Source organism: Stegodyphus dumicola, chromosome X2 (genome assembly GCF_044657685.1).
Source record: "Stegodyphus dumicola isolate Sdum_Otavi_A_Nest chromosome X2, ASM4465768v1".
Classification (NCBI taxonomy): Eukaryota; Metazoa; Arthropoda; class Arachnida; order Araneae; family Eresidae; genus Stegodyphus; species Stegodyphus dumicola.
In genome coordinates, this window is record NC_140781.1 from 37,296,163 (window position 1) to 37,323,704 (window position 27,542).

Below are 27,542 nucleotides of genomic sequence, written 5' to 3' on the forward strand. Positions count from 1 at the left end.
AAGAGCGATTTTCGCTACATTATCACCTTCTTGGGAAGAAGCAGTGTCCCGCTGCGTTCTGGTCTGGCTTCTTGTAACAGGTCTCCTGGAAATATTGGGCTTTCTTTCATCATCTAGTTGTACTTTCAGATCAAGAGAGGGCTTCAACCTCAACACGTGAACGATGTCTTTTGAATTCCATCGTTTCTTATTTTGTTCCATACTTTCTACTTCATACGTCACGTCAGAGAGCTGTCGTGTTATTCGATACGGTCCAAAGTAACGTCTTAGAAGCTTTTCGGATAACCCAAGCTTTCATACTGGAGTGAAGACCCAGACAAAGTCTCCGATGTTGTAGCTGACAGGTCGATGTCTCTCGTCATATCACCGCTTGTCTGTGGTTTGCGCTTTAAGAATATGGAGTTTTGCAAGCTGTCTAGCTTCTTCAGCTCTAGTGATCAGATGTTGCGCATAACTATCTTCGATACTGTATGGGAAAATTACGTCGAGAGGAGTCTGAATGTCTCTGCCATAAATGAGAAAGAATGGGCTGAATCCCGTTGTGTCTTGTTTGGCTGAATTATAGGCATAGGTTACAAATGGTAGAATAGTATCCCAATTTTTCTGTTCAACGTCTACGTACATGGACAACATGTCTGCCAATGTTTTATTGAATCTTTCAGTTAAGCCATTGGTCTGAGGGTGGTAAGCAGTCGTCAGCAGATGAGACGTCTTGCATAGATGAATTACTTCTTTAACAACATTGGATAGGAAGTTGCGTCCTCGGTCACTTATCATTTCTTTGGGGGCACCATGCTTCAGTACAATTTCTTCAACTATAAACTTGGCAATTTCAGTGCCCTCAGCTGTCGGTATTGCCTTTGTGACTGCAAATCTGGTAAGGTAATCTGTGCAAACTATAATCCACCGGTTCCCATTTCGAGTAACAGGAAAGCGTCCAAGTAAATCTATTCCAATTTTTGTAAACGGTGTGTCAGGAGGTTTTATCGGATGAAACTGTCCTGGTGGACGTTGCGGCGGTGATTTCCGTCTTTGGCATTCTCGGCAGTGTGATGCATACCGCCATGTGCTTCCATATAGCCCTGGCCAATGGTACTTCCTCCTTATTCGGTCGTACGTTTTGGCAAATCCGAGATGGCCAGCGGTTGGAGCATCATGAAGACTTCTTAGAACCTCGCTACGAAGTTGCTTTGGTACCACCAAGAGCCACTGCTGTCCCATAGGGTCATAGCTTCTTTTCTACATTATACCATTTTTTATTTGATAATTTTGATATGTGTCACCTCTCTTGAGAGTTGTAATGATGGATTTTAATCGTTTGTCCTTCTGCTGCTCTTTTCCGTAATCTATGATTGCTGCAAAGAAAGGGATGTCTTCATTGTTCTCAATTATTGGTTCTATAAGAGGCTTCCTCGATAGTGAATCTGCATCGGAGTGCTTCCGACCGCTCTTGTAGACGATATTTATGTCGTACTCCTGCAACCTGAGAGCCCACCGTGCAAGTCTTCCGGATGGATCCTTAACATTGGCCAGCCAACATAAAGAGTGGTGATCTGTGACTACCGTGAAGGGTTTTCCGTAGAGGTATAGCCTGAATTTACTAATTGCCCAGATGTTATGGCAAGGCATTCTTTTTCGGTGGTGGAATAATTCCTTTCAGCTGCACTAAGGGACCTGGATGCATAGGCTATTGGTCTTTCTTTGCCATCCTGGATCTGAACCAGTACTGCACCGATACCATAGCCGCTAGCGTCAGAATGTATCCTGGTTTCTGCGTCTGGAATAAAATGTCCCAAAACAGTGCCACTGGTCAGCAGCCTTTTGAGCATTGCGAAAGATTCAATCTGTAACGCGTTCCAAGAAAATTTTGCATCTTTCTTCAACAAGTCATGTAGGGGCTTTGCGATATCTGCGAAATTTTGGATAAATCGTCGGTAGTAGGAACACAAGCCCAGAAAACTTCGGACATCGGCGATATTTTTCGGAATAGGGAACTTTGCTACAGCCTCTACCTTTTGTGGATCGGGATATATCCCATGTTGATCGACTAAGTGTCCCAGTATAGTCAGTTTCTTTTTGCCGAATGAACATTTCTTGGAATTTAGCGTCAGTCCTGCTCTTTGGATACATTTCAATATTTCCCTCAAATGCTTTTGATGCTCTTCGAAATTAGGTGCGTACACGATTATGTCGTCGAGGTAGCAAAGACAAATATTCCATTTGAGACCTCTTAGTACCATGTCCATCATCTGTTCAAATGTGGCTGGAGCATTGCATAATCCGAACGGCATGACTTTAAATTCATAGAGACCATCTGGAGTCACAAAAGCTGTCTTTTCTCTGTCTTTATCATCAACATCTATTTGCCAGTAGCCTGACTTCAGATCCATCATAGAGAAAAGTTTTGCACCAGCCAGGCAGTCCAAAGCATCATCGATGCGAGGTAATGGATAGACGTCCTTTTTAGTTACCTTGTTCAATTTTCTGTAATCGACACAAAAACGCCATTCACCATTTTTCTTCTTCACAAGCACGACTGGAGATGACCATGGACTATCTGATGGTTGTATCACATCTTCTTTTAGCATTCGTTGCACTTCGTCTGCAATCACATGCCTCTCAGTGGCTGACACACAGTATGGCCTTTGTTTGATTGGTGCACTGTCACTTGTATCAATCTTGTGCTTCACCGAATTGCATCGGGATTTTTTCGCAATACTGTTAAAATCAAAAATGTCACTAAATTCATCTAGTAGACTCAATAGCTCGTCTTCCTCAGCATTGGTCAAATCAGTATCAAAAATTTCTTTTAAGTTTTCTTGAGATAACCTTTTCCTGGACCTATGTCCCTTGGAACCTGCTGGAGCCTGATCACTGAGGGAGCAAATAGCGTCGCTTTTTATGGTCGTTAAATAGCCAACATTCATCCCTTTCGGTATCAGTTGGGTTCGTCGAGAACAATTAGTTACCCATAATTTACCACAACCATCCTCTATAGTGACAATTGAGGCTGGTATCGATGGTTCTTTTTCGCACATAAGAACTCTATTTCCAACAATCATAGCTTCGTCTGCTTCCCGTAGCTCTGAATTCAAGGCACATATTTGCTTTGCGGTGTTTGCTTCAATTACATAATCGGTTGCGGCAAACAAGGAGAGCTGTGACTTATTTAAATATTCAATGTCTGGAAGGATTTCTGCAAGTGTAAGTTCTTGATTTCCACAATCGATAACGGCATCGGTGGCACAGAAAAAATTCCATCCAAGTATCATTTGATGACTACATTCAGGAAACACAAGGAATTCAAACGGCTTCTTAGTCCCATTCAAATCAACTTTCAATACACAGCGTCCCGAGGCAGCTACAGTTTTACCACAGGCAGTTTTCAATACAGGTACATTCTCAGCAAACATAGGAGCATTTAGCTGTCGACGTAACTGTTCAGATATGACAGAATTATCGGCACCCGAGTCAACAAGGGCTTTCACACACTGTCCGTTTACGGTGATAAAAGTGTTATTCTTTTCCAACTTGGCTGTTGTGTACGTCGGAGGATTTTCTTCAACTGCGGCCTCACCTCCTGTACAGGTCGCTTGAGCTAGTTTTCCTCATTGGTTCGGCGTGGGGAACGGCTGGACCGGCATACTGGTGACTGCGATTGTCGGCGGTTGAGAGAGCGTCGCGGATAAGGTGAACTGCTCCTTATTCGGGAAGAACTAGATTGTGCATATTCGTTGTCGAAGCTGTATGTAGATTCAGTGTCCCTGTCCCGTCGAGGATTGGACGTCTTTACGGCTCTTGCATTTTCAAATATCTGGCGTCTTTCCCTACAGTCCCTCAGAACATGTCCTGGGCATCCGCAATGAAAACAGAGAGGTACATTATCGTCAGTCCTCCACAGATCTGTCGTACGTTGTGGAGCAGTTCTCTGGCTGGCTTCACGTCTTGGTTGCGACCTAACTGGAAGTGAACATTGGGTAGTGTGTTTGCTTCTCCCTGCTCCTGTGAGTTGGTGCCAGCGCCTCTATAACGTCTTCCCGGACCACAGATGCTATGTCATTTGGTGCTACGGGTTTTATTTCCGTGTAGCCCTGAACTTGCGTAAGGACCTTCTGAAGCTCTTCTCTGACAATGGTGTGCACTATAGACTTTAGTTCACTGGCGTCCGCATCGGCCGAGACCGCGGAGACATTAGGCAGCCTCTGGAATCGTGATCGGGCGATACGTCTTCGTCGAAGGCTTTCTATGTGACGGCAGCGTTTCACGAAGGCATCGACGCTGTCATAGTCCTGGGACGACAGGACCTGGTACAAATCTTCTGCAATACCTTTCATGAGGTGGGCCACTTTTTCGTCGTCAGACATAGATAGGTTTACTTTCCGGCAGAGAGCGAGAACATCTTGAATGTATGCTTCAGACGTCTCAGCGATTTGCTGAGCACGTGTCAGTAGTACTCGTTCAGCTTGGCGCTTTACATCAGCTGCTCGGAAAAAGGTGTTCTTAAGAGCAGTCTTGAAAACAGTCCAACTGGTAAATGTATTTTCATTATTATCGAACCACTGTCGAGCGGTTCCGCCAAGGTAAAAAATGACATTCGCCAGACACATTTGATCATCCCAGTGGTTATAGTTGGCGATTCGATCAAAGTCCTTGAGCCATCTATTAGTGTCTTCTTGGCTATCCCCGCTGAATATACACGGGCTTCTGGGTAGTTGGTACGTCAGGATCGGTATTGGTGCGATATTACTTGAAGCGGAACTGGCTGCTGGAGAATTCTGCTCGGATTCCTTCTCATCAACCATCTTTCTCGATCTTTTACGCGAATCCTCTAAGAGCCCAAACTCAGGAGGAAGTCCTCGAATCCGTAGGCTTCGGCGTAACACTGCCGTAGTAACTGAGAAATACCCGGCGCCTCCACCAAACTGTCACGTAGATGAGGGGATCCTACAAATGAACAGACAAGTACAAGTCTAAACTCAAAACTTTTTATTAACTAGAACTGAATGAAGAGCTACTTATATACAGCTGGTGAACATGCTGAAACATTCCAGACTTGGAATGTTCTGGAAGAATAAGAAGGAAATTTACATAAATAAGATAACATTAACAACAAGGATATTTACATAAAAACCAATTATCGGGCATCTTGCCGTTGATGGGTTTCGAACCCAGTACTTTCAGGTTTCGAGTCCTGTGCCTTCTCTGCTAAGCTATGAGGAGCTCGGTTGAAAAGAGCGATTTTCGCTTCAATATAATACGAGATCAGTATGGTTCTTTGCTATGGTGGCTGACAGCAGACATATGACTGGAATGGTAGAAATATTTTGGTGGCTGAGAGTAGATACACGAAAGGAAGGAGTTAAATTATTTGTCAGTGCAATAGAATGCATAGATAAAAATTAGTAAATTAAAAAAAAATTCTGTTAAAAAAGTTTTCAATTTCTAAAATCGTATATGGTAGCAGTTCAGAAAGTCGGTAACTATTCTTAGAGACAAACTTTATTCCAGAGGCAAATATACATTGATAAGGTAGTTGTAAATATTACTTCTCAATGTTGTCACCTCATATGTCCAAGCATTTTTTCCACTGCTACATCAAAGCTTTGATGTTCGCATAGAAGGAATCCGTGTCAAATCCATAAAGTCATGTCTTGATGGCTTGGTCAGGAGAGATGAAAATTATTGGGTGCAAGGTCTGGGCTGTAGAAAAATAATCTTCGTGAGAGTTAATCTTTCACCTTTTACTAAGGATTACCGCTTGTGCTATAACACATCGTATGTAAAGGGGGGTACTTAATCTGGTTTGTTGCTATCATGCAGCAGGATGATGCCATTTAAAAGGTCTTGTTTTATGCGGATGGCTTTGTGCACCCATCTCTTGTGTCACATTAATGGCAGCATTCACTGTCACTTTCTGGGTCGGAAAATCAACCAGTAACATCTAATAATCCAGGGTTCGTACGATCCTTAATTTTTTCAAAAATGGTTTTTGGTCCTTAAAAGTCCTTAATTTTGGCCAAAATGAATAAACGGTCCTTAATTTTGCTCATTTGACATTTCTAATGATTGGCATTCTATGTGTGAATTGCAATTTCTCATGAATATGGAATTAAAATTGCATGGCTCTGAACCAATCTGTTGGCAGATTAGCATTGCAAACGATAAAAATAAACAATTAGCTACCCGAACGAAAGTATCGGTGTCTGATTGGCTATTCACCCAATCTTTCGAAACAGGTGTGTGTTATCCATAAATTTAGGCAGAAAGCGTGAAGCCGGGAGTTCTTTAAGAGGCGAAAGTGATGATGAAGGTGCTCGAGAAAAAAAAGGGGGAGGGATTCTGAAAATATTTGCCAAAATTAGAGCAATCCCAACCTGGAAGGCCACAACCCTTCCGACGCCAATAGGAGCGAGATGCCTGGAAAGTGCATTTTCAATAAACCGTGGCTTCATCAAGCTGACTACAAAGACTGGATATTGATGGATGACAATCCTTATAAAGCTAAATGTGGTCTTTGTCTGAAACAAATTGAAATTTCTATAATGGGAGAATCAGCGCTGAAAATTCACATGAAAATTAAGTTTCGTTTTATCATTTCAATTTGTTTTTACACGGTTTTGCTTAGCTTAATTTCTGTGTTTGTTTCAATTAAGCCATAAATTAATTTTTTATCACCTTCTACAGAGTTTATTCTCTTTTGCACATACTATATGTATGGGATATCGGGATTATGAGTTTATTCCTGCAGAGGGTCTGTTATCGATTTCGCGGGAAATCTGTTGGCTCCATTTCGATTTTAGGTCGCCAAGGGCAAATTCAGTAACGCTAGCCGAGAAAAAGTGAAGTTCGGAAATGCGTTTTGAAGCTTCAATAGACAATTAAGTATTTGGTTTAATCCTATGCTGTTGATAGTAATGCATTATTTTTGCTAATGGCGATACAATTATTAGTTGAAAACAACTAACTAATTAAAAAATTTTAATATTTTTAAAGCTGAAAACAACTAATTGAAACTAATTTTCCTGAATTAACTAGACACAAAATTAACTTTCATGAATTACTAAAGTTATTGGGTAGAAGTTTAACTGAAAATATACATTCCGTATTATATATATATATATATATATATATATATATATTTATACAGTACAGAGTCCGAGGTCGGGACTTCGGCGATCCCAGATTTGAGATTTTTACGGATATAAGATCATTTTAAATCTAGTAAGATGGCACGTAGAAATTATAAAATTGAAAATATGAAATCGTGATTTATGAAATAATGAAGCATTTATGATTTAAAGGTTATCAAAATTTACAAAAGAAAAGAGCTTAATATTTATATGTTTACTTTATTAAACATTTCTTTCAATGTGAGGTGTTTGATTTGTTTTCTCTGCTGATACTTTAGACTAATACTATAGACATATAATTTCTTGTTGAATTATTAAGTTCCATTGTTCAAGTCCTGTAATTGCTGTGTCGAGAATTCCGAATAACTTGTCAATAAAAATTTTTTCTCGTTCATTAACCTCTCTGTTACTTTCTTCACTATCGGTATCTGTATTTTCTGGATTTAGAACCATACTACAGATTTCGCCCTCCGTTAATTGATTGATGATTGGGGCATTGTCATCGCAATGAAAAACTTCTGTTTAACTTCCCTAAATTCTGCCGCCTGGTGCGGCCATGCGAGCTCTGGCGCTGGTTCTGGCTTTATGTGAATAACAAATCAGTTATTCTTAAGTCAAATAGCACTAAATATAATCATTTGTCCTACGAGTATCATTAACAAAATCTATTTTTACCATAAGGAAAGAAATTTCTGTTAAATCTCCCCTTGTCAACATTTTAGCGCATTAAACTTAAATCTGTAATCGGAAAATACTCTGTTATTTGGCGTTGCTGCATGATTCATCACTCAAGTTGTCATCCGTTGATAAACATGCGGTGATGAAAGCAAAATACAGTAAATAATGATTCGCGATTTCGGCATCAAGGATATAAAATATTAGTTGCTGTAAAATTAATAAATGTTTCGGTATGAGATTATGCCAAGTAGATATGCAGCTATGGAGTCAAGTTACTAATCACACAAATTTATGCTAAAATAATTATTTCTTCAATAATGAGATATTTTATTTAGCGCCAAACTGAGATTAAGAATCGGAATTTCCGACATGTTTTTTTATGATGAGGAAAAAAAATTTAATGTGCATGCGTAAAGCATACCCCTTCCCTCCAAAAAAGCCCTAAAAAATTGGTTGGTGTTGGCTTTGAGGTCCGGATTTTAGATCATTCCAGATATTGGATGTCCTGATCTTGGAATTTGTACTATATATATATATATATATATATATATATATATATATAGTAAAAATGTATATTTTCAGTATACATTTCTTATTATATATATAGATTTCTTTATATACATGTATATGCGATACTTAATTTTACTAATGCCTTGCATGTAATGCCCCTTTTAGCTGCAAAACATCTTTCCCTTCTCAACTGCAGAGTTTCTTCTAACAGTATCATGAATTTTGTCAGTATCATGAAGTTAGAACAACCATCTACTTCAGGAAAAGATGTAACTGCTAATTCAACATCAATAAGTGTAGAAAATAATAAAATCAATTCTTTTCTTTTCAAATCTGAAGTTACAGATGCAGAAATATTGTGGGCTTTTAATTGCATCAGAAGCCACTATTCTTTTAAATCGTGCGATGATATTGGGCCGTTATTCACTAAAATGTTCCTGGATAGTTCCATTGCAAAATAGTTTTCATGTGGTGAAAAGAAATGTGCTTATATCTGTTATTTTGGTCTTGGCCCTTATTTTAAAACTTTGTTACTAAAGCATTGTAAAAATGCTGAGTTTTTTACATTACTAGAGACTTTTAATCTGACAAATCAAAAGAAGCAACTAGATATTTATGTGAGGTACTGGCATCACGAAAATAAGGTCAGAACTCAGTACCTTACTTCTGCATTTATAGGGCATGCAACAAGTGAAATTATTTCATCCAAATTTTATGAATGTGTTGAAAAACTAGACTTGTCAAAACTCTTACAAATGTCGATGGATGGGCCCTGCAGTAAACTGGAAATTTTATGATTTATTGCAACAGGACTTGACAAAGGAATATAACATTCAATGCTTGACGTTAGGGACATGTGGTTTACACATTCTTAACAATGCTTTCAAGCATAGGATGTCATCCACTGGCTGGGACATTCCATCATTCTTATCCTCCTTAGATTGGATTTTTAAAGATTCTCCTGCAAGACGTGAAGATTTTTTTAAGTATATCTGGCTTAAAAAAGCTACCTGTGAAATTCTGCTTTTACCGATGGTTGCAAAATGTCCCAGCAGTTGAAAGAGCCATTGAAATATAGGATGACTTGATACTGTACATTAAAGAAGTTGAAATGGGGAAGTTTAAAAAAAATTCATCGAAATCCTTCTCAAATATTTTGGAGGTCCCTAAAGATAAAACATTTCTTATAAAATTAAATTTTTTTCTCTCTCTGTCGAAAATATTATTGCCTTTCCTTGAACATTATCAAAGTGATAAACCACTTATTTTCTTTTTTGCTGAAGATATCTTAAAACTTGTAAATGATTGCCTTCAGCACTTTAAAATTTTGAAACTAGAATATTCAAAAATAACTAAAGCAGAAAATCTTTATAAATTTAATTATAATGATCCAAATTGTTATAATGATAAAAGTAAAGTTTATTTGGGATTCATTGCTGAGCAGTTAATGAATGATAAATGCCGCAAGAAGGACATTTCACAAGCTGAAAGTTTTGCTTTGAAACAAGAAGGTCAACAATGTATCTTAACAATGGTACAACACTTAATGTCTAAATGTCCAATAAATTATTCTCTTATTCGAAATGCATCTTGTATAGACCCGCGATTGATGGTTAAAAAGTCCAGAAAAAGCCCAGAACAAAATGAAAATACTTTTAACGGTATTAATGCAGAATAAATGTGTTTTGCAAGATGATTGGGATGAAATTCTGCTGCAGTTTGGTGAGTTTCTAGACAAAGTAGTTAAGACAAATTTACATGAATTTTCTACTTTTGATCCTCAAAATCTTTCTCTTGACACATTTCTCACTTCTTATTTTCATGATTTTCACTATTCAAAAGTATGGAAAATAGTGAAAATGATTCTTATCTTGTCACATGGACAGGCCTCTGTGGAAAGGGGCTTCTCTGTAAATAAAGCAATTGAAATTGAAAATTTAAGTGACTCATCATACATTTTTCAACACACAGTATTTGATTACATAAAATTTTCTGGAGGTGTTCTTAATATTGAAAGTAATAAAGAAATGAGATCAGCAGCAGCTTCTGCAAGGTCTAAATATATGCAGTATTTAGAAGAACAAAAATCTTTAACTAAATCTGAAAATTCAAAGAGGAAAAGAAATATTGAGGAAGAAATTGATTATATGAAGCAGAAGAAAAAATTTCTTCAAAGGGACATTAAAGATATTAATGAAGAAGTATATGCTTTAGTAGATGAAGTTGAGACCAGCATGAACATTGATTTGTTTATCAAAGCAAATGAACTTAGAAGAATAGTTAAAGAAAAGGAAATAGACATAAATAAATTAGATGTTATTGTAAAATTTATTATTCTAGTATCTTTCAAAAAACCAAGGAAATAAATTGTATATTTACAAATCAGTTATTTTAATCTGCAAAATATTCTTACATTGTGATTATAATAGTAGTTGACTGTGTTTAAATAGATATCAAATAAGTTAAATAATAATCATGTAATCACTATTTTATAGTGACTGTTATTTGTGTAAAATACACTTATACATGTTTTTAAAGAAATTGTGTTCCTAATTTAATGTTATCTACTTCATAACTTGTAGGGAGTTAGTTTAATTTTCAAAATTGTTTTATGGTAAGTATTAAAGTGAATTTAATAATAGTGCATAATACACACTTCTGTTAGTTTCTTAAAGTGAAATTACAAGCGTGAAGTCGGTTGTATGGATAATTGCTTTATTCTATTCGTGTTTTTTTTTTTTTTTTTGTTTGTTTGTTTGTTTGCTGATAGGTCCTTAATTTTTTCTTTGATGGTCCTTAAAAGTCCTTAATTTTCATGTAAGGAAATGTGTACGAACCCTGTAATCTCCAAAAATCCATTATCATAACTTTCTTTGCAGATGGGGTTGTTTGAATTTTTTTGGAAGGGGTGACTGTGCATATTGTCATAACATTGATTCTTGTTTTGTCTGAGGTATCACGTGATGCATCTGTTTCTTTCCCTGTAAAAACATAGTGCATGATGGACAATTCCAACCTCATGGCTTTGTGATTGTTTGTGAGCAGGTTAAGCTCAGCATGAATAAGTCTTCTGGTGTCCCAGTTCAGAACAGTATTATTCACACTGCTCACTTAGATGTTGGGTGTGTTAGCCTAATTGATATAAGCATATAAGAACTAAGGGAAGGAATACCTTTGTGGAGGATACTCTAAGGGAAATGGCCTCATATGCATAAACCTATGCAGCAAGCCTGTTCTTGCTTTTAACCTAAGTTAAACTACCAGTATTCATAAGTCTAATCTACTTGGCAACTGGTAAACTGACTTCCATATTAAATAACAGTTGAATATGACGATAATCTTAAAGTGTCTCACCAGTGGCTGAGTGGTTAAGACCTCTAAATGCTGGTACTTCAATTTGGGTTTGAACTCAAGCGAGCAGACTGGTTGTCACGGTTTCCCTGTGTATAACATAAACATAAGCCAGTTCCCTTTAAAAAATCCTCCACAAATTCATCTCTGTCCTAAGGCAGATAGTTCTCATATGTTTTACTAGATTCAAATAACCTTACATTGAAGCTGTAACAAACATTGTTATCCGTCAGATGCATGTGGTTGACCAGGTAATCGTTCATTTTGCACACCTGATTTGTCTGTATAAGGTTCAGGGCAGTAAAACCGAACTTGATTACTTGATGTGATATTAACACTATGCATTGTCTATTTTTAGCATATGGAAAGAGATTTTTGTTAAATTTTTCCTCATCAACATTTCTTGTGCATTTAACTTAATTCTGTAATCATCTCCAAGGGTAATGTCAACGTAAAAAGTTACCACACTCTTTATGATTCAATTACTGTGATAAAAAATTGTTTAGGTGTCATTACTCAAGTTGTCATGTGTTGATAAGCCTGCAATGATTAAAGCAAAATATAATAAATAATGATTTACCAGGTTGGCATCAGGGATACAAATTATTAGTAGGTATAAAATCAACGATGTATCTATGTAGAATGTTTCGGTTTGAGATATATACCAAGCAGATACGGATTGAAGCCAAATTCTCGATCATACAAATTTGTGCTGAAATAATTGTTTCTTCAATAACGAGGCATTTTATTTAGTGCTGAAGTGAAATTACGAATCGAGACTCTTCACATGTTTTATTATATTATATTATATTATTGATAGTGCTGAATTGATGGTGTTTGTTATGCCCTTGTTTGTGAGATGAGAAATTTATTAACTTTTGAAACTGCATCATTCTTTTATGCATGGTGCAGTTTCTTTAATTTTTACTGTGTATTTTATGTATAAATTCAGTATATAAACATGTAAAAACAATATGTATAATAACAGTTTGCTCCAATATTAAAGAAATTTCACCTGCAAAGAGAATGTAAGCTGAAATTCCATTTATTCTATAGTTTTCTGTAAAAACCAATGTGCAACATCCAGATGCAAAAGGTAAATGTTAATATTCAGTATTTATATTTGTTAGAAATAGAATGGTAGTGCCCTTTTCTCGTGATGCGCACTTTGTTCTTGTGTTTTCCGCTTCTCCTTAGTATTTGTACAGAAGATTTGAGTATCATCCTGCAGACATTGCTAACATAAGAAAATTTTAGAAATTTTGATAAAATTTTAAACTGCTGAAGAGCTAAAATTTAATTGGAGGTGTTTAGACACTTTGATCTCTCCTATATACTTAATGTGTGAATTGTTTGTATTGTTCCTGTTTGCAGTAGTAACATCTGCTATGTAAAATTGACATTTGGTCTGCTGTATGCTAATGATGTTTAATTTTTGTAACCAGTTAACAGAACATTAATTTGACATAAAAGTGTTAAATCTGGACAGCAAAATTAGTCATCTGCCACTTATTCTTAATCCGAAGCTGCTGTTTTTCCTGTTATGAAAATTGTTCATAAAACATGAATATTCATCATATGTAATTTATTAAATCCCCCCCCCCGATTTCAGTTCTCAGTATGACTTTTATTAGATGAATATTATGCAGTTTTCTGTCATTTTTAGTAGATTGCACTGTCTATTTTGTCTTCTCACTTTTTGAATCTAAAGGAATCCATTGTGAATAATTTTTTAACTGAAGCCCAGCTGCGTATAAAATGAATATGAGTTTTTTTAATGAGCATCAAAAGCAGGTGGAATTTTGCTGATTTAATTGTGAAATACCTGGTCATGTAAACATGATCATACAATAAAAGTATAAGAGGGTGACTGTCACCTTCACTGTATATGAATGTATTAACTTTGAAATGTGTAATTGTGCAAACATTGTTATGATGAAAGCATGGCAGCTCTCTGTAATACCTGGTTGCATAAACATTATTATGATAAATTTATAGCTGATTAAATTTCATCCACATTTTATCATATAGTTATCTAAACATTACCTGGTTATGAAAATATAGTGGACTGAATTTCACCTTCATCATGCAAGAAACTATACTTATATGATATATCCTATCCATCTTCGCAAAAATATTTGTCTTAATACACTTAAGTACACAGACGCATGTCTTTGAATGTATGCAATTAAATTAATAAAAATATTGGAAAAAAAACAGTCAGGGTACAAAAGAAGGTCATTTCCAATTTATAACCAAGAAAATACCATTTACTCATGGCCTGTTTGAAAGTTTAGGGCAAAACTTGACTGCTGGAAGTGTTAAAGAATGCAGTGGCACTTACTACCATTGTACTTCTGCTACTGATAAAAATAGTTTTATTTAAATATTTTGAATGATGTATTTACTGTGCTTACATTTTTTTTATATTTATTTTCTGGCACGCAGGATAAATAAGTAATGTGTTTTGTCTTTATTTATAGGTTACTGTTATGTTGAATTTGATGACTTAGAATCCTTAAAGCGTGGTCTTGAATTAGATGGTGCTGTAAGTGAATATATTAATGCTCAATTTAATACATCACAAGGAATCTATGTTATTAGTAAGCTATTTATTGATTATAAATTTAGGTAACCTGTGGTCTAAACACTGCAAGTATGCTGCTGATTACAGTACATAGGAATGAAATAAACTAATCATTGTATTAAATGCTTGATAGTACAGAATTTGATCCTCAGAAACAGCTAAAAATGTTGTTAAAACTCTGTTTATTTAAATTGTGAAACTATTTTTCATGAGTGTGCTGATTTTGTGCTGGTAATCAACATTTCTAAATTAGATGTTTTTTTTTTTTTTTTTTTTTTTTTTTTTTTATGTGGGATGTAGGGTAATAGAAGATATGCAGCTTCTTTCAAATTTTTGTGGGATAGTACTACTATAAATTTATGCTGCTGCTTGCTAAAGTTTCACCACTGGTTATTTTGTAAGGAGTGCCTGTGAAAATAAATTAGTTACAAGTTCTTTAATAATAATGCGTGTTTGTATTTGATGTAGGAGGCAGAAGGACGTTCTATAAGAGTCGACATAGCTGATGGCAGGAGAGGAGATAAAGGTGGATTTAGAGGTGGGAGAGGAGGAGGACAAGGTATTTATTTTTATAAAATACAGGCATGCTTACAAGTATGCACACATCTTTCATGCAATCCTTTTTAATTTAGGGCTCATTGGTGGTTTTACATTCAAGACGTAGATCCTACTGTATCAGAGTCCACTGAATTATGTGACGTGTCTGTAAAAATTCACCATGAGAACGCGTTTAAATATTGCGTTACCTTATGTTTGCCTTATGTGCATTGTGTATAGTATTATTTGATGTGTTATATTTGTTTAGGTGATATTTTGTAGATGATTGTAAAAAAAATTACATATTATTAGCTTCTATTTTAATTGTTTCAAGTAATAAATTAATTGGCTTTTTGTTAGAGCAAATGCCATGTAAATACTAATTATGAATTGTTTTAAAATTTTTAATGTGTGTGTGTACATTGAGCGGGGGAATTCTGTAATAGACAGTCAAATATTTGCACAGCTTAGTACCAGAGGCTTCGAAGACTTTAGTTTCAGGTCATTGGGGGAAGGAAATCATTAGATTGTAGGCTAGAAAAAGTAAAAAGAAAGTGTAATGTAGTAATATGGTATGGTAATAAAATAAAGTACATACAAAGTAATTTATTTTTGATGTTTTTATAAATCAAAATAAAAAGCCTTTAAAATGACATAGATATCTCTGGTACATTGCCACAGTCAAATAACCTTAAAATGACGTAAAAAGTTTTTGAAATATCTGTTTTACAATAGTCTGGGTGTTTAGATGCTGTCCTTGCTAATACATTGCCAACAGTGTCACCCAAAATTTCTTGCAAGCAGTTTGGCATCTTTAAAAGCTGTTCCAGATTTTGTTAAAAAATTCTATCCCCTGCATCTTTGTTTGTAATAAATGGTGTAAGCAAACTAAGGTAAGAACAGTTTTTCCTCCTCTTATTTTGGCATCAACTTCAGATCAATTAAAGTAAGCCTATTTTTACATTACATCATTATTTTAGCAATCCTTTCGTCTTGTGCAGTGATTCTTCATTTGTTTCTTGTTAATTTTCCATCATGTATCAACTTGCAAAGAGGTAAAGCAAGAGAAATCCATTATTTACAGCCATGGTATTTATTTTGTCTAGACAAATTGTTAATATTCCAGTTCTTATCGTGCAATTGTACAAAAAAGATGTACAGAGACTAACAATAAAACTTTACATTTAAAACTAAACCAATTTTCAGCCTTTTATAATAAGAACTAGAAATTTGTTTTAAGGAAGTCCCTTTGCTTCTTATTTCTCACAGTGGATGTGGAGGCAGAGAGAAGCTTTTGAGAATTACAGCAATCTGTTGCATGAGATTTTAAATGCAGCTACTAAGTGATACATGCTACAAACTTAAGAAAGTCCCGTTTAATTAATTTGCTGCAGTAGAAAATATATTTCATCACCAAAAGCAGCAGATGAATTATTTGCAGAGTATCAATGGATGCAAGCTAATACCTCAAGTATTGTTTGTATTAAACTTCAGAATGTTCTTGTTTGAGTCCCCTCTTTAAATAATGTGTACTTTCATTACTTTTATATCACTTAAGTACTATTCAGTTTATTGTTAATCAGTTAAATTGTATCAGTTTATTACTTTTATATCAGTTTCATTACTTTTATATCAGTTAATCTGAAGGCAAACCTTTGTTGTAATTTTTTTTTTTTTTTAATGTTCTTTAAATCATCATCATGAACCAAATCCCTTTTTTTTTTCTGGATTTAAAACATTGTCCGTCTCAGCAGATGTTATGTTTTCTGCTTGCATTCGTTTTTCTTCTTCTTTTGCATAGAAAAGCAATTTGTAGCTTCATTGTCCACTTGGTATATGGGTCTTTGTTTTTTATCATTTTATACTTATCAAATGCGCATGTACTTAGTGCAGTCCCCCCTTCCGAAAAAAAAAAAGGATTAGATCCTCAATCCAGAAGGTTTTTTTTTACTGTCACAATCTTTTTAGCAGGTAATGATTGTGCCACTTATTTTTCGAGGTGGGCTTCGAAACGAGATGATTTTATCTCAGAAGTTTTGCAACTTTGTTCCACTGTTAATATCTGAGAGATTGTACAGATTGTACTTTTGAATTTTTAGTCTGCTACTGTAATTAATTAGAGACGGTGGAACTAGAAGAAGCATTTCATGAGTATAGCAGATAAGCAGAATTAATACTTATTGTGCATTTTATATTAGTGAAAATGTTACTTGTTGAGTAATGCTTCCATGTATTTCCCATCCTAATCTTTGTCTTAGAAAATAAGTCTCCCTTTTCATAAAAAGTCTCCCTCTGGAAGCAAAATATTAGCAGGCATTTAGTGTAGTTAATAGAGTTGAATTCAGTGTTTTAGTATTTTTAATTATGATGAGAATTTTGCTTCTTAGTACAAATAATTGGTAGTATGAATTTAGAAAGTTTTCATGCTGTTGTGCTTTAATTGCACTGAAAATATCCATAGTTTACTAAGCAGACATGACTATAGAAAATTTGCTTGGAAAAGTTAGCAGAAAACGAACCTGTTGGACCAAATATTTTGCATTTTCATTAATTAACATTTTAAAAGTGATATGACTAAGATGAACTTTTCTGTTGTTTTCATGCAGAAGTTTTATTTGTATAAATGGTAGGGGGCATCACTTTCACTTTATTAATAGTACTATCTCAAGGATGCCGTGAAATTGGCCACTTTTAAGTTTCAAGCTGTATTGTCTTAAATGTAAATACTTTCTTAATCTTTTTATGCACAGTAACAGCTTTATGTGGTGTACTTTATTTTCTACATACTAATTTTCAACTTTTTGTAATTAGTATTTATTTGCTATTATCATGGGAAAGCTGAGTTTTCTTAGTGTAAATGGTTTCATAATGTATGAATTGAATCTTTGATTATAATCTTTTATTCCATTTGTGTTAGGTTTTGATCGAAGTGCTCCTGGTTTTGGTTCAGGTCGGGGTAGATATAATGAAGGAAACAGAGGCCGTGGCACTGGAAACTTTCGTGGTGGCTTTACCGACAGGGAATCTGACAGAGGGCGAGGATCTGGAAATTATATGAGATCGACCCCAAACAGAGAACAGAAAACATCTCCAGACTTCAAGGAGCCAACATCAGGTATTATTACTATTATTATTGTTACGGTAAACCTGCAACCTCTCTGGGACCACATTGTAAACCACACAAATAAATAGTTGGCTAATCAATAAAATACCATATGTAGGTGTCATAAATCAGATTAAAAAGTTTGTATGTAGATATTTACCAGTTATTTTATTTCTTTATTTAAAAATAATTTTCATTTACTTTTCTTTCAATCATTTTTATCTCCTACAAGGCCTGTACTTTTCTCAACATCTGGTTCACTATATATCCAACTTATGGGTTGTCCATCATGAGATGGTTTCAGTGCTTTTAGTTCCATTTCAATAGTTAATATATTTCCTTTCAATATGTCATAAATTTAAGAAAACAACAAGAAATGAGAGAAAAATTATATACTGGAAGGAATTACAATTCAAAAAGCAGCATTACCAAACACTAGTCAGAGCATAAGTTCAAGGGCTTTATATATATCTATATATATACAGTCAAAAGTCGTTAATTCGGACACCCATAATCCAGACCTCAAAGCTACACGACGCATGCGCGTAAGATCTTTACGGCTGCGAATATGCTTGTGCGCAAAATACGTTTACGAGTGCGCATTTAATGTATAACGAACGGTATAAGCTAAGCTAAAATTATCTAATTATCTATTTCAGTTAATGTTGCAGATTGCGTTGTTCCTTAATCTTCGAATTGGATCCGGCTTATTATTTTTTGCAGACTGTTAGAGCAATTTTATAAAAGTAAGCTTAAACTTTCGATTATGTCAATTAGAATTTCTGATATATATTTATTAATATGTAAAGGATCTACAAAGCGAAAGTATATTTCGAAGTTCATTAAACAAAAAGTGGAATTGCTGCAAAAAATAATAAAGGCATATCCTTTGTTTATCTAAACTTTGTTTATCTTTAATGCCGCAGCGGGCGCGCAATGAATTGGAAGTTGATCTGTCAGCACTATCCTTATCTTCAGGGCAGATGTTTTTATTTTATTTGGCTTATAATTCCTTACTAAGTGTAGTATTTCATCTCGATGTGCTCCGTCTTTGATATGATTTAAATCAAATTCCTCATCATTATAATTCACTTCCGATGAAGAAAGTGAGAGAGAGGTTATTGAAAACGAAAAAATTTCAATTGACAAATTAGTCGGTGGACACAGCAATTATAGGACTTGAACAGCGGAACTTTGTAACTAAACAAGAAATTATGTTTGTTTAAAGAATTAAAGAGAATGTATTATCACATAAAAAGTGAAGCAACTTAAACAACTTACATTGAAAGAAATGTTTAATAAAGTAAATAAATAAATATGAAGCTTTTTTTTTTTGTTTGTTTGTAAATTTTGATATCCTTTAGATCATAATTGTTCTTTATTTCATAAATTACGGTTTCATATTTTTAATTTTATAATTTCTGCATGTCATCTTACCAGATTTAAACTGATGATCGATAATCCGGAATCGCCGAAGTCCCGACGAGTCTGGATTAACGACTTTTAACTGTATATATATAATGTTTTCAGTTATTCCAACACATCGTGGGTGAATGGTGAGGATATTCCTTTTTACGTTTTGGCAGATGGTTGACGAAGCTGAGATGATTGCACCATGGAGAAAAATGACGACTCAGGACTTTTCACTTTTAACAGCATATCTTTATTTTATTTTAGAGCAGATGATTTTTTCCAGATGAAGTTACTCAAATAACTTATTCAGTAATTGAGTTATTAGATGCGACTGACTTTAGTACGTTATAACGTTCTAACAAAGAAAGAGGAGCATAGCGGAGGCGTTAGCAGAATGAAGGCGAGAAGGCATCTGTGTAGGAGAACTTATGACTCGGCATTTATATGAAAGGTTATGTGACAGAGTAGCTTCTAGAAAAATGTAGAAAAACGCAGCATTTATATGAGGAGGTTATGTAATAAGCGCAAATGTTCTGGAAGGTACTGGTCTAGAGGAAGATCCTGAATTGCAGAAAATTAATTAAAGGTTGCTGGTTCGCAAAGAGCAAAGCCATCATATTTTTTTTTTATATTTTACATCTTCCCCCCCCCCCCCGTCAAAAAGGAGAGGCCGGGATAAGAAAAGCATTAGTACAGGAGTAAAGCAAAAGTATGAGAAAAGACATGAAAAACATCCAGGACATAGCGTACAAGCTTTAACTATGGCCTATCATAGTTCATGACTTTCTCATATAAATTTTTGACTTTATAGCATATGAAATTTTGAACATTAAAACTATGAGTTATAAATAAACATACAATATATGACTAATTTTAAAACACAATAAATATGGAATACTGATAAATAAGTTATAATTACAAAAGTCCTCAATTTTGTTAAAAATGTCCATTTTGTTTTTTGAAAGTCCTTTTCATAAAAAGAGTTCGAATAGAATGAAAATATCTGGTAAAATATCTAAATGCCAGATAGTCCACAAATATGATGCATGTTGATAGTTCACAAATATGATGCTTTTTTTTTTTTTTTTTTTTTTTTTTTTTTTTTTTTTTTTGCTGAATATGTTTTTATAATAGTAAGCTTTGATTAGAAAATATTTAAAATTTTTCTTCCTTCAGATAAAACTTGGAAAAGAAATAGATTATACAATTTATGAATAATAAATTATGTGCATTTTTTCCTCTCATCATAGCCAATTAAAGATTGACATATTTTACACTTCAATACAAAATATTATAATTATTCAATAAACAATTCAATATAAATAATACAATTATACACTAGAACATGAACACTTTGACTTTAAAACTATGGCCAATAGATCAGCGTGATTACTTGCTGATGGTTGGGGGGTGCTACAGGGTTTGTACGGTCCTTAAAAGTCCTTAATTTTTTTAAATCGATTTTTGGTCTTTAAAAGTCCTTAATTTTGGCCAAAATCAGTAGAAGGAACTTAATTTTCATCATCTGAAATTTCTCTCCGTTTTTACAACTGCCGTTTTGAGTGTGAATTAGCATTTTGGAGGAATATTTTTGGCAATTCACTGACGTATATGGTTATCTTTTGAATGGGTTCATGGGTTATAATTTGTTTCTATTTCTAACATCAATGATGGGATACTCGAGTTTCTAAGCAAGAAGTGAAACATAAGCATTTTGAAATTCATTTTTTCTAATAAAGAGCTCTTAAACAACTTTTCGCTTTTGGGGTTGTGAATTCTTTTATTAAATGGTTCTAAATTTGACAACTTGTCAACATTTTCACAATTTGAAGATCATTTTCTATAGAAAATTTTTAATTCCGAGATCTGAGAATGTTTCGGCGATTTTTTTAAAACATCATAACATTGATAAATTTCATTAAAATAATGGTAATATATTAGAATTATATTTAAAAAATAACATTAAAATAAAACATTTTTTATTTTTCGCTGTTATATTATAAAGTTTCATTTTGGCAACTTATACAATATTTTAAATCTAAAAAATAAAAAAGGTATATAGCTATAAAGCATAATTTACAAAACAGCTCTTAGCAAGAGCAAAATTAGCTATGTAGTTAATTAAAATGTCTTCTTTTTAATTTTTTCATAATAAGCGTTTTTCCCATGTAATTGTCTCAGATTATTCAAAATTCTGAGAATATGCATCAGTTTTCTGTATAAAATTAATTTTACAATTTTTCCTCCCCCCCTTTTTTTTTTCAAAATGTTACTGGCTTTTTACTGTTACAGAATTGTTTGGGATAATTTTTCTTTAGTATTTTTGACATTACAGCATGGAAAGCTTAGAAGAATTACAGCATGGAAAGCTTAGAAGAATTTGAAGGCAAGATTTATAGACCCACGATTCTAGAAGATTCGAGAAATAAGTGACAAAATGAAAAATGTCTCCATGGTATCAACATAGCAACACGTAATGGATGCATTTTACAGAAAGTTTGCGATGAATTTCTTACTATTTGGAGAATGTCTGCAAGAACAATGGAAACATAATATTTGAATGTTTTACTCCTGATACTAGAATCTTTTTTCTTAACATGTTTATCTTTACTTTATTTTCTCTACTTTTCACTAGACAAAAGCATGGAAAATATCAAAAATGCTTCTAATCTTATCACTTGGGCAGGCATTATAGAAAGAGTTTTTTTTTATTAATAGAGAAATTGAAAACTTACAATTTAAAAGATTCATGTAATGTGTCTAAATGCATCGTACACAGAGCTGGTGCTATGCCTTTTCCCACCTGATGCAATCTTTGTGTGTCCTAAATTCTGCTGCCTAGTGCCTATCTAAATTCTGCTTCCAATGCCTGCTCTAAATTCTAAAAGTTTTTTCTAGATTTTGTTGTTCTGTGTGTCACTAAATTCTAAAAATTCTGCCACATCTGCTGTGTAACAGGCCTTTACCATTTATATTTTATATTTCTTCTGAATGCTCATATAACTAAAAAATTAAATTAGCTGCTTTTTCTGTACATTCTAAATGCATTTAGTGTTTTTGAGAATAACAGAAATCCTTTATTAAATCCAAAAATTCTAAAATTATAAGGAAACACGTCAAAGAAAGAAGCCGAATACATAAGGAAAATTATTCTTCAAAGATATGTGCAGTTATTATTATGTAAATTACTTAAATGTTTATCATTTTGGCCTTTACTATAATTTCCCATTTCTGTTTCCTCATATGAAAGAGTTACTGAGCAGATTAAATTAAAATTAAATTGTATTATCTTTGACCACTAGTTCACATTTTTAGTTTGAATTTGACTGTTCTTGTTTGATTACGTCACCGTGAGCTGTAATAGACTTTGTTAGCATCAGAACATGCCTTTGTGTTCTAAGTTCTTTGTCTGCTATCGTAGTTACTTTTAGATACAGTGATAATTTGCTTCACGTCTATCAGGGAGGGACTATTTAACTATCAAGTAAACCCTCAAAGGTACATTGTGGAGAGGTTGATAAGTTAGGAGATAAAGCACACAGAAACTAGCGAGAACATTGGTTTACATATTGAGACAAATTTCTAATTATTGTCAGAAAAGATCAATAAGTAAAGAGAAGAAAATCGATATAAACTAGCCAAAATGTTTGGGAAGGCTTGTAGAGACATTAGGTATTTTTGAAAGCAGGAAAGATAAAAGATTAACAACGCCTTCGCCGGGAATCGAATTCTCTGGAATACTTCTACCAGTGTGCAAACCACTACACCACGAAGGGTTGCCAAGAAGGTGGGAGAAATACCTTATATACTCCCCCTTTTAAAGGGCTATTGGGTTGTTTTTAGGGAATCCAATCGCCAAATCCTTTATGTGGAGAACCCATCAAATAACCATCAACACCATCAAGTAAAACTGCTTTGTATCTACTGAGACTTATATATAAAACAACTTATGACCTCTGGCGCTTTAATGGCTTATTGGAAACTTAAAGTATATTAATTGGGTTACAACCCCTGGAACTCTACACAAAACTATGACATTAACTGCATTAAGCAGAACTTGACTAACTTCAACACTTGCCAACTGTGCCTACATCAGGCCTTTCAGGTTTGTTCCAATCAGCAGGTTTCTCTTTAGACAAGCAGCATAGGGACAACATTCAGTCTTTTGTTATGACTCATGCTGATTATGATCTCACTTCCCATTTTAACGTATGCCGTATGGCATAAAATCTCCCTATATTTGCTAAACCTCTAGACTGACGAAGTATGTGACAAAATTAGACATTAAAAAAAAAGAAAGCATAAAGCTAACTATCAGTAAAACGGAAATGTCACTTATCTTCTTTTAAATATGTCCAACTATTACAAGTGTAAAATATTTAATGCTACTTGATAAACTGCATGAAATTTATTTTATTCTCACACTTATTAATAATTATGTTAGTTAATTCATGTTTAGTAATAATGCATACTACTTAGGGATCTATTTTATTTTTAGGATGGTATTACAAAAGTGAAATTCAGTCATAGAATAATATTTTTAATTGAATTTAGTCAGTTTCCATTTGGTCATAAGTCCTTAATTTTTTTCATTAATGGTCCTTAAAAGTCTTTAAAAGTACTTAATTTCCATGTGCAGAAATGTGTACGAACCCTGGTGCTAGGTACAAATATCGAAAAACCTCCATTGCCTAATACAAGGTAACTGGTTTTTGGCATTGTACATTACCTCAAGGTGGTTTTAGAAAAATTAAAGATCATATAAAATCAAAATTATAAGACGGATAACATGTATAATCAAGTTAAAGTCTTTTTTATAATTTTGTAAATTAGAAACAAATATTATCCTACAATAAGAAGAAAATTTTTGCTACAAAATAATTCAAATTATGTGAAAAATATAAAAGGTCAAGATCAGGAGAATAATTTGTCATAGTCGGGAAAATAACTTGTCATAATTAGGGTTTAAGTCTAAATCAGGTATTACAAGTCATAATCAGAAAGATTTTTAATAGAGAATTTTGAAAAAATTAATTTTAATTTTGAACAGAGATAGTTATTAATTAGCCGGTAGGATTTATCCACTACGTGGGAAAAAAGCTCCTGGATTTATTTCTAACGCGCTTCTAAATTCAACAGTGGGTCAAGGACAGTGTGTGATCGTCTTATGCTTTTGCTTCTTTTCCGGCGATGCTTAAGTGTTTTACCTCGCCTCCAAAGTTATGCGTTTTATCAAGTGCTTCTAGAGTGATTGATTTTAGTGTTCAAATTGATGTGTATGCAAACTCTTAAATTCAAGATTTTGTGACTGGAACGCTAACACGCTCAAAAACTGCAAAAATGTCAACTGATAAGCAGGAATCCGTAGCAATTGTGGCTACAGTGAAATTTCAGTTCCCTGTTTTTGACAGCACAAGTACAAATTTTCCAGTAGACAAATATCTTCTATTGTTTGAAGAGAAATGTGCCACAAAGAACATTCCAGAAAAAGAAAAGAAATTTGTTTTCTCAGAGTGTATGAGAGGAGAGGCTTTAGCCCTCTATTTACGTGATTGTGTTTAGATAAAGACTGGAACATAAAGGATATTTTCGAGACATACTTCACAACATCGGAATCTGTTACTTTTAGTGATTTTGTGTCTTTAAAATACGAGCAATTTAATAATATTGATGTTTATTTTCATAATAAGTTGAAATTAGGAGCCAGCTTAAAACTAACAGACTAACACAATGGTGGAAGCACTTACGGAAGGACTTCCCGAGTCTCAAAGAATGCTGTTAACAGTACAAAAAAATAGACACACCAAAAGACTGGATTACTCTTGCTAGGAAACTTGTTACCAGTTCAGATGCTGTTGGATGGTCTAGGAAATAGTAATTACCAATTTGTTTCTCCAAGGCAAACTGTTCCGAAGTGCTATTATCCCAGACCAGTGCAAGCCACTCCTGATCAAAGTTTTCGTAGTGTGAGACCTTTTTAATTATCAACAAGTGCAATACTGACCTCTACAGTATGCGTATCGGCCAATTCGATATCCACAATTACCTGCTATTAATTATAACACGGTTTCTTAAAGAGAAGTTAAAAAATTATATTACTTTAAAGTGAATGTCCAAATTGGACAGGAGAAAATTCCCAGTGTTATTAATACGGGATCGCAAATTAACGTTTTACCGTTGAAAATTTTTAACAAAATTGGTGATAAATTTGGAGAAATTTCAGTGAAATCCCATGATAAAATATTTTCAATATCTAGTGAAGTTCATATAGAGAAAATTAATTAAAGGTTGCTGGTTTGCAAAGAGCAAAGCCATCGTATTTTTTTTTATATTTTACATATATATATATATATATATATATACACCAAGAATTGACGATGAAAATTTGATTCACAAGTAAAATAATCTTGATGAAAATGTCAAGTTAAAACTGGGAAAAGCTAAAGAAAGATGTAAAAAGTCATGTAGTATATGGTAAAATTATCACTTAGATGTTCAATCTGTATTTCCTGGAAGACAGTTCATTCTACCTGGGTATTTGCCTGTAATTGTATGTGTCTATCATATAGTACCACTTTTAAAGCATGTTTTACAAACATATATGTGGTAAATACGCCACTATTTGAAAGCTTGGGAAATCCTTAACCCGTTCAGTACGGGCATGTCATATGTGCATCAGCAGCGAACTTAACCTCATGGCCGGGTGTGTCATATTTGAATCTCCATTTAATTCACTCTATCGACCAAGCGTACCACATTTGACTTTTTAGATAGAACATTTAATTAATATTTTTTTTTGGCCACTAGACGTAGCTGTGTGCTTGTTATGGGGAAATGTATCGAAAGTTAAGTATGTTTACCTTCATTCCTATGCAATGATTTTTATTTTTAGTATATTTTGTTTCATAATGAGAGTGAGATTCGTGGGTGGGTGTTGAGCAATGTAATGTCTCTTTAACTGCGTCATTTGATATAAACAAATGCACATGCTCTCACTGCATTGGGGTACTTTTTATTTTTATTTTTGCGATATAGTGGGATAGACGTTCTGTCATTAGAGATTTTTTTTAATTACTCTTATATTTTCCTTTTTTTTTATTACTCTTAGATTTTTCATGCTTTGAGATGAATATTTTTAATCGTCGGCGAAACGTATCTCTTTTATTGGCAAACGAAAGCAGTATCTAAACGTAGAATATACACAATCGCTAATTCGTTAGTGTTGAGTAATGTAATGGCTCTTACTGCGTCATTTTACATAAACAAATGAACATGTTCTAGATGCTCTGGAATACTTTTAATTTAATTTATTAATTTTTCTTATTTTTATTTTAATTTTTTATCGGTGATAGTGGAGTAGATGTTCTATCATTAAAGACTTTTATGTTACTGTTTTGAGTTTTCCGGCATTGAGACAAATATTTTGTATTGCTTAGCGAAAGTGTTTTTTTTTTTTTTTTTAAATGGCAAAACCAAAGCACTATCTGACCGTAGAACATTACAAATGCTAAATGAGTCAAATTTGCTGAGGAAAATAGCAGCAGATATTATATTCCTGTGACTAATGCAATGTTGGACTTTGCATACACCCATGTTTCAAAGAATATCATACACTGTCTCATTTTGAAAGATTGCTTACTTTTCATTGTTTGCTCATTGAATTTTTATGAAAGACAGGTTTAATATTTTAAAATTTAATTGTGTGTTGTGTTAAATAAAATCTGCAATTGTTTGGATATTTTTCCGTATATATTTATTTGTGGGATAAGGGGAAAATTATATTATTCTAGAGTGAGTATTTTATAAAATTTTTAAGGAAAATATAATATTAAAGGCTTGAATTTAATTCTGAAGACTACCTGAATGTTCTTCTCATAATGTACCCAAAATTGGATGACAAATTTCATTTATACGAATTTTTTTCCAAAGTTAGGCTTAGCAGCGTAAATTGCCCATCCCTACAGGACGACGCATCCGGTTAACGTGTCGTCCCAAGAGAACGCTTTGGTAACAGAGGTACCCTTTGCGAATGGATTAACGCCAGATATGTGAAAATTTTGAATAGTGGAGCACATAAAACATGCAGTTCACAGTTCGAAAGCCAAACAATATAAAAAGTCATTTTTCATCACCTTAAAAATCAAAAACCTGTTTTCATCATAATGTAAGATTTCAAAAAAGTGTATTTCAGTCATAAAAGTTGACTTTTTATAGGCTTTGAACAAAAGAAGGA

The 27,542-nt window shown here is 33.9% G+C and overlaps 1 protein-coding gene across 1 annotated transcript in view; it reads left to right on the forward strand.

The window, feature by feature from the left end:
• LOC118186144 (eukaryotic translation initiation factor 4H-like) overlaps positions 1 to 27,542 on the forward strand; it is a 68,737-nt gene that overhangs the window by 36,328 nt on the left and 4,867 nt on the right. Inside the window, exons 4-6 of the mRNA XM_035356186.2 lie at positions 14,153 to 14,217; positions 14,725 to 14,815; positions 17,711 to 17,908. Of these exons, the coding sequence (XP_035212077.1) occupies positions 14,153 to 14,217; positions 14,725 to 14,815; positions 17,711 to 17,908 (354 nt within the window). The remainder of the gene's footprint in view (positions 1 to 14,152; positions 14,218 to 14,724; positions 14,816 to 17,710; positions 17,909 to 27,542) is intronic.